General features: G+C 38.6%; 1 protein-coding gene across 1 annotated transcript; it reads right to left on the bottom strand.

Annotated features, from left to right (window-relative positions):
- Positions 1-676: 676 nt before the first annotated feature.
- LOC111320373 (mucin-like protein) lies at positions 677-8,216 on the bottom strand. Its single transcript, XM_088739675.1, has 10 exons — positions 8,150-8,216; positions 8,034-8,051; positions 6,997-7,439; positions 6,033-6,192; positions 5,072-5,245; positions 4,358-4,531; positions 4,083-4,256; positions 3,437-3,610; positions 1,520-1,679; positions 677-1,176 (listed from the first exon to the last, which is right to left on the bottom strand). Exons 3-8 carry the CDS (start codon positions 7,417-7,419, stop codon positions 3,543-3,545), a joined length of 1,173 nt encoding a protein of 390 aa, XP_088595801.1. The 5' UTR covers positions 7,420-7,439; positions 8,034-8,051; positions 8,150-8,216; the 3' UTR covers positions 677-1,176; positions 1,520-1,679; positions 3,437-3,542.
- Between the last annotated feature and the right edge of the window lie 271 nt (positions 8,217-8,487).

Below are 8,487 nucleotides of genomic sequence, written 5' to 3'. Positions count from 1 at the left end.
GTTACTGGGGTGGGGAACTAGGAAAGCACTGTAAAGCAGCATTCGTGCCATTTGTCGGTCTTCAAAATATGGTGGGATTACAGGATTTATATATTTGCCTGTTGTTGTCCAATTCTTAACGCGGAATTCTAATTTTGTACCACCAGAATAGATATGACAAGAGAAATCATATTCTAGATCTTACCTTCGATTTACGCCCGGTTATCGTAATTCTTTTCGTTTCGTTTATCTTTTGGTATTAAAGCTTTCCCAATCTTGCCATTTTTGAAATGAGGAGCATGTTAGTGGCGAAGGGAAATAAGTTCGTGGAAGACTCAATGTCTTGCCTCTTACTTCATGTATGCTTTACATAGTGACGTCGCAGAATAAAAAGGTAAAACACCAACCCCACCCCTACACGAATTCTTTTGTTGACTGCATTGGACTAGCCGATTCGTCGCAGCTGGATTACTAGTAAGCATCTCGAAAAAACCGACTCTACATCCTTACTCGAAAATCCAACTCGAAATCCTAACTAGAAATCCTAACTCGGGAGTTAGTTTACGTTTGTCTCCATTAATCATCATTGATGATGGTTCAAAGAAAAACTACTCGGTGGACTGCCTGACGACCCAAAATTGTGATTTTGCAACATATAAAAGGTAAAAAGAGAGTGTGTTTTTCGTTCCGTTAGACTCACAACAGAAAGAACTAGGAATAAAAATGAGTTTTATTTAGTGTAGGGTTTTTAGCAGGTGACTAAGTGGAAGAAATCTTGCTGAAAACTTCGGCTGGACAAGAAAATTCCTAAAATTCATAGAACTTATCATCAGTGGAGGAATCTAAGCGCTCTTTGATTTACGGGATATGTGCGGAGTTTGAAAACCTTTGACATCGGTTGGGAATATCAACCTAAGCAAGTTGAGGGAACTTTGTTTCAGCTTAGTGCTCATTTTTGAGAGCGAAGTTGAGAAAAGTTTACTTCAGCACCGTTTTTCTCAAACAGCTGACTGAAGTTGTTCCGTGGTAATAAAACGAAGACAATATAACTAGATTGGTGTTGTATTCATCTAACCCATCACCAATATCATCTGCAAATACATTAATTTTGTCAAATTAACATTTAATTTAAAGCTTCCCTGCATTGTTATTTCCCTCTTGGTGGACGTCACATTCTAAATACGAAGCATCTTTATTCTAAAAAACAAGCAAAACACATCTGGTCATCCTCAGTCAGCACTGTTAGGGCTACTATTCAAAAAGCATTTCCACGTTACTAATAAAAACTCTCAGAGAGAGAAAATTATATCAAACTAGACTCAAAGCCTTGATTTTGCTATTCGTGCGCGAATCTACGTTGCTATAAGGATCACCAAAGTGTCCACGCTGGTGAAATACAACTATATCAGCGTGTTCGCATTGGTCAAGAGAAAGTGGGCCTATGTTCTATTTTGTACTTTCAAATTGCAATCACCTTTTCAAGACACACGGAGAACAAAACCAGATGACAAGGAGATAAATCGGTGCAAGGGATGCTTACCACAAGCGGCTTCGAGGATTTCATCCAAACTATTAGATAGTTTTTGCAAATTATCGTACAGAAAGACCTTCCCATTTTTGCCAGCAATTGCAAGGAACTGCGTTTTTGCTTTTTTTATCTCTTTACCAACTCCTACAACAACTATGCTGACGTTTTTCACCTGTTTAAAAAATACAAAACGAAGAAGATTCAAATTAAAAATTATTCTGATTTTATCAAAGAACACATTAATCACAGGTTGCCTATTTACCGAGTTAGGATTTCGAGTTGGATTTCGAGTTAGATTTCGAGTTGGAATTTCGAGTTGGATTTTCGAGTTAAGATTTTCGAGTTAGGATTTTTTGGCGGGATTTTTTGTGTTAAATGGGGTTGACAGGCCTACACGACTCCCAGCGCGTGTTTAGAATAGCCTATTCAAAGTTTGGCCCTCACGAGTATGTCTTTGAGCGACCGCCCTCTTTTGTAAGATACTAGCGGCGGATTTTTGTATAGTTCGCTCAGTAGTGGTTGTGTTTCTATTAAATGCCAGTTTTTCATGAGAATTTGCTTTAGGTTTGGCAGTGATGGTTGGTATCGTGTAAAAGGCAAGATTCGTTGGTTCGGCTTCGGTTTCTGTTGAAGAGCTAATTTCCTGTTTTTGAAATTCACCTCTGAGAGGGTTGTGGTAATGAGGTCCTCTGGGTAGCTTCTCTTAAGCAAATACGCTTTGAAATTTGCAATTTTCTCCTGGAATATCGTTTGAGAGGAGTTTGTTCTGAGAAGTCTAAGGGCCTCCCCTTTTATGAAGCCTTTTTGCAGAAAACAAAACAGTTACTGGGGGCTGGGGAACTAGGAAAGCACTGTAAAGCAGCATTCGTGCCATTTGTCGGTCTTCAAAATATGGTGGGATTACAGGATTTATATATTTGCCTGTTGTTGTCCAATTCTTAACGCGGAATTCTAAACTTGTACCACCAGAATAGATATGACAAGAGAAATCATATTCTAGATCTTACCTTCGATTTACGCCCGGTTATCGTAATTTTTTTCGTTTCGTTTATCTTTTGGTATTAAAGCTTTCCCAATCTTGCCATTTTTGAAATGAGGAGCATGTTAGTGGCGAAGGGAAATAAGTTCGTGGAAGACTCAATGTCTTGCCTCTTACTTCATGTTTGCTTTACATAGTGACGTCGCAGAATAAAAAGGTAAAACACCAACCCCACCCCTACACGAATTCTTTTGTTGACTGCATTGGACTAGCCGATTCGTCGCAGCTGGATTACTAGTAAGCATCTCGAAAAACCGACTCTACATCCTTACTCGAAAATCCAACTCGAAATCCTACCTCGAAATCCTAACTCGAAAATCCAACTTGAAATTCTAACTCGAAATCCTAACTCGGGAGTTAGTTTGTCTCCATTAATCATCATTGATGATGGTTCAAAGAAAAATTACTCGGTGGACTGCCTGACGACCCAAAATTGTGATTTTGCAACATATAAACGGTAAAAAGTGAGTGTGTTTTTCGTTCCGTTAGACTCACAACAGAAAGAACTAGGAATAAAAATGAGTTTTATTTAGTGTAGGGTTTTTAGCAGGTGATTAAGCGGAAGAAATCTCGCTGAAAACTTCGGCTGGACAAGAAAATTCCTAAAATTCATAAAACTTATCATCAGTGGAGGAATCTAAGAACTAAATCTTTGATTTACGGGATATGTGCGGAGTTTGAAAACCTTTGACATCGGTTGGGAATATCAACATAAGCAAGTTGAGGGAACTTTGTTTCAGCTTAGTGCTCATTTTTGAGAGCGAAGTTGAGAAAAGTTTACTTCAGCACCATTTTTTCTCATAATTTAGAATATGTGCACAGGAACACTTTTCGATCTAATTAAACTTCTCTAACCATAGTACACTCAAAGTGACGGTAAGAATACTTACGGCATTCTCCTTCGTTACATGAAACTTTCTTTTTATCTGGGCCCAGCTCCCTGCAGTCTTGTCCACCGTAAGCTGGCGGAGGATTGGTGCAGGTTCTTGTAAGTAGTTATGTTCCTCTTCCACATGGAACACTGCACTCAGACTCAGACCACTCAGTGTAACCACCATCAATCGCTATACGACACAAATGATACTACGTTTATGCCTGCCAATTTAAGGGATAACTTTTAAAGTGTAAGCAAGACAATTTACTTGTATTTTAACAAATCGATATTAACCTTGGGTAAGTTTAGATTGCTTCCCAGCAAAAGAAAAAAACTGTAATGATAACTTGTTTCTTTTCTTTTTTAAATATAGTCTTTCTCATGCTTTCTTTAAAGTATATTTATATTGTTCACAACAAAGTCGAACTTATGATCAACCGAGTTTTATTTCGGAAACTTTATCTTTTACTTATTAGAAACTACTGATGGAAAATATATCAAACACAGACAATCTGACAAAAATTTTTGTATGGTATCAGGGGTTTCATATGTCGATGCAGAGCGAAGATGGTGGTTTTACTTAAGGTGAGTGTGGCCATGTAGTTAAAAAATATTTCTCCTATGTAATACAACACACGTAAAGCAGCAATCAAAAGACTCACGGCACTCTACTTCATTGCATGAAACTCTCCTTTCAGCTGGCCCCAGCTCACTGCAATCCTTTCCACCGTTAGATGGCGGGGGATTGGTGCAGGTTCTTCTTAGTGTTTTTGTCCCTCCTCCACATGTAGCGCTGCACTTAGACTCAGACCAATCTGTGTATCCACCATCAATCGCTACATTGACACAACAAGACAAAAGCTGCAAGTTCAGATGGGCTCCTTTGCTAAAGTTATATTAACCATAGGAGACTCAAGTTGACAGTAAAAATACTTACGGCAATCTCCTTCGTTACACAGAACAGTCTTTTCAGCTGGCCCTAACCCACTGCAGTCCTTTCCACCATAGGATGGCAGAGGATTGGTGCAGGTTCTTGTCAGCATTTTTTTCCCTTCTCCACATGTCACACTGCACTCAGACTCAGACCACTCACTGTATCCACCATCAATCGCTACAGGACCAAAATAATACTGCCTTTATGCTTGCTTATTTCAATTACGGGCACAGGAAAGTTCCTATATTGGTAAAGTATAGGTACAGAAACTTACTTGCATTTTAGCGAATCGCTACTAACCTTACGACATATAAGAATAGATCCAAGCAAAGAAAACGTGAACGGAAGCTTTTGTCAATTGGTTAAAAAAGAAGCAAACTGAGGAGAAGGTAAGGCCGTGATGACTCGTTTCTTTTGCCCTATTATGCTGCTCGTGTGTTTTTTGTTTGTACGTGTTTGTTATGAATGTTTTATTCGTCCCGGTTCAGTGTATTACTATTGCTCTCATTAAAATTTGAACTCAGCCGATTGGTAATTCGGGAACTATATCACTCATCCATTGGAAGATAACCATTCCATGTTATGACGAGTTTGGAATATCGATGCAGAGCGGAGATGCCAGGTTTTTTAAACGTAATTGTGATTATGTACATTGTAGTTGAGAGATTTTCCTCCTAAAATACTCGGCATACAGAAAGTAGCGGTTAAACTACTTACAGCATTTCTGTTCGTTACATGAAACTTTCTTTTCAGCTGGCCCAAGTACATTGCAGTCCTCTCCACCTTTAGATGGTGGGGGATTGGTGCAGGTTCTTGTCAGTGTCTTCACTCCTCCTCCACATGTCACACTGCACTTAGACTCAGACCAATCAGTGTAACCACCATCAATCGCTACAAAACAAAACTATAACTTCATCTACTCTTGTTTACTCAAGTGACAGCATGTAAAGGATGGGCGCATGATTTTAGCTGCATTTTAACAAACCGCTTTGATTCTGCGAGAGATTACTTTCGATAACAAGCAATGGGAAATTAGACAAAGGTTATTTTAATACGATTATGGATAAATAAGCAACAACTCCATGTCTTATAATGAATGCTGGTACAGGTCCTGTTAGTCTTTTTATTCTTTCTCAATCCACCATACTGAACCCTGCCTTCATCTACTCAGCTTAATTACCATCAACAGCTTAAAATAAGAAAATTATAGGACAAAGGAATGACACTATATGAAAATAATTCTTATTATCGGCTGGGGGGAAAGTGATTAAGTTAGAACTGGGACAAGTATGCTATTTCAAAGCTTGTGCCTTTTCTCAGAAAGGATTCTATCTCAATGAAGTCAGTACATAGCATGATAATGTTTTTCCTTAGTTCTCAGTCCCTTGAGTAAACCTTGACTCAAGCTTGCATAGCCACAAGAAATGATCTTCTTAGAGTTTAGGAGTGCATTTATGGTCTAAATAATTAGCGAGATAGACCTTCGATTCTTTGTAAAACAACAGAGAAACAGTTTTATCTATTCAAATGGTTTCTAACTTGTTCAAGCCCTTATTTTTGACTTAAGGCACCATAGCAACATTCAAAACTTCCTATCTTCAAACACGAGGAAATTCTCCTTACATGCATACTCAGACCCTGAGAATAAAACCAGATGACTTCGAGAGGAGATCCTTACCACACATTGCTTCAAAGATTTCGTCCAAACTTTGGGACAATTTAGTAAAATCGCGGTACAGAAGGACTGTTCCCTTTTTTCCAGCAACCATTCGCATCTTTTCTTTTTCATTCCATAAGTTTTGACCGACTCCTATCACAATTATCTTCACGTTTTTCCTCTAAATAAAAAAGGTAAAATAGATTCGAAGTAGAAATTTATGTAAGTTTAAAGTGAGCTCTGTATATTCTACGTATACGTCTCTAGCGACAAAAAATTTAAAGGATGATATTTCTCCATCACATACAAGTGGTAGATTTAATGACGATAATGACATCTTAATAGTAACCGATATTAATATTGGATGACGTCGCAAGGAGCCTTTTTGATCTTTTATCAAGGGGGGTCTCCCCCTTAGTTTATAAAATGTTTCAGGTGGGGTCTACATGCAGGAAGGACAGCCGTATAGACTTGTGCTGCTTTCTCATCATAGTGTCACTGGCGTGTCATTTCCCCTGGATTACTGCTTCTTCAACGTTGGTTACTTGCCGCTACCTTCGTTTCATAAAAAACACAAGTCCTCTCTTACGATTTTGAATCCATTGGATTGTTATACGAATACACTTTGGGCCCAGGACGGTCCTAGGCGGCGGTGTTACACAACGAACGGACTTTTTTCCAGTTTCAGCCATTACCTTTTTTGTCTCCAGTCACAAATATCATATTGTAATTTTCTAATTTTCTAATTAGACACTTTGGGCCCAGGACGGTCCTAGGCGGTGTTACACAATAAACGGACTTTTTCCCTGTTTCAGCCATTACCCTTTTTTGTCACCAGTCACAAATATCATATTGCAGATTAGCACTGAGCTGACATGAACTTGTTTCGAAGCGTGATTTTGCAAACATAGAGACATACACTTGCTAACAAGAGAATGCACTTGAGAAAGTTAATAGCAGTTTTTTCGGGAATCAGCTACATTACCTCCAATGCTAATCTGGATTTCCAGAACGGAATCAAAGGCTTTTCGTCATTCCTCGCTATAAAAGGTTTCCCATCGGTGAAGATGAACAAAATGTTCTTAACATTGGGCCTGTCTCCTCCTTGTGGGGTGAACAACCCATTCACGGCACGATCCATGGCAAGATCTGTTCGCGTCCCCAAATACTTAGGCTCGTAGCTGAACTTTTTCTGGATGCTTTTTTTTAAATTCTTATTATTGTAGTAAAATTTGTCTTTAAAGTTATTATGGATGGTGGCGCCTGGTCCAAATGTGCCGATAGCAAAATGATTTCCTGAAAAGGAAACGCCTTCCTTGTCTATCAAATTGAAGACCAGCTTTATCAGAGATGCTCGTTGCCACTTGTTCATGCTTCTTGATCTGTCACCCATAATCGCAATATCCATTTTCTCATCACGACAGCCACCTATACATAACGACAACGTTCTCAATTTTCTACATTGATCCCAACCTGATTGTATCTTTCAAAAAGATTCACAGTGACTATCAATTTAGTGAGTTTGTAAGCAAACAAATAGGAAAATATTTCAACTTAAAATTTTGCTTTCTTTCCTTGAAAAGTATTCCTGAAGTGTTCATCTAGTAAATTTGACCTCAAATAAATAAATGAGAAGGTGAGCGCACGCGCGCAATAAAACGACACCTGCTACAATCGGCTACGAATAGAATTAAACGGTGGCACGGCCAATCAAACTTTGTTTTATTCTCGAAGATGTGTATCAAGAGGAACAATTCGCAGACTGTCGAGCGCAGCTCCGTGTGAAATGAAACGTCAGCGTGAAAAATGGAAAGCAGTTCAGATGAGCAATGTCCGACTTTTATTCATTTCTATTTTTTTTTTACCCCTTGTGTACGATCTCTGCATAAAGACGGGCCGGCTTACTGAATTTGGCTCTAAACGTTTTTCGCAATTAGCACCGGGGACTTCTTCTAAAACGGACTCTATTCATCCAAACGACACGCTAAAAAAGAACAATTGGACAGTGCAACACATACAAACCTTCCGCCGAGGATTTTTCTGTAAAGGGAAATAAAGGGCATGAAATGTTAGAAAAAAGTTCTACGATACCGGAAAACAGTAAACACAGAAACTTTGCACAATTGCTATTGTTTTACCTAAGGACAGGGTGAAAAGTGCGATGTTCAAAACCTAAAGAGTTTCCATACTGTAATCGCTAAAAATCTGAAAGTAAAAAGAAACAAATATATCGACATTAGCGAGTAATATGCTCGTACACTTTTTAAAAAAATTCATCAAGAGAAATAACGTAAGGGGACTTCTGAATGCAAAGGTAAATCAAATGGTTTAGTAAGGCATATAAGTTCAAAACATGATAATTAGTATCAGGATGGAGAGTTTCAAAAGAAACGTCTATTCCAAACGTGAAAGATATGGCATTGGGAACAACCTGTAGTCTTAGTCCAGAAAAGCGAAGTCCATGTCAAAGTAGGCA

This window comes from Stylophora pistillata, chromosome 11 (genome assembly GCF_964205215.1).
Source record: "Stylophora pistillata chromosome 11, jaStyPist1.2, whole genome shotgun sequence".
Classification (NCBI taxonomy): Eukaryota; Metazoa; Cnidaria; class Anthozoa; order Scleractinia; family Pocilloporidae; genus Stylophora; species Stylophora pistillata.
This window is presented reverse-complemented; position numbering and strand designations above follow the sequence as displayed.

What these genes read in the sequence shown, in the direction of transcription:
- LOC111320373 (XM_088739675.1), bottom strand. Translation starts at nt 7,419, where the DNA reads ATGGATATTGCGATTATGGGTGACAGATCAAGAAGCATGAACAAGTGG. An exon ending in AATCTTTGAAGCAATGTGTG is followed by an intron (nt 5,246 to 6,032) that starts GTAAGGATCTCC and finishes TTTGTTTTGTAG; the next exon opens with CGATTGATGGTGGTTACACT. An exon ending in GTGTAACGAAGGAGATTGCC is followed by an intron (nt 4,257 to 4,357) that starts GTAAGTATTTTT and finishes GTGTCAATGTAG; the next exon opens with CGATTGATGGTGGATACACA.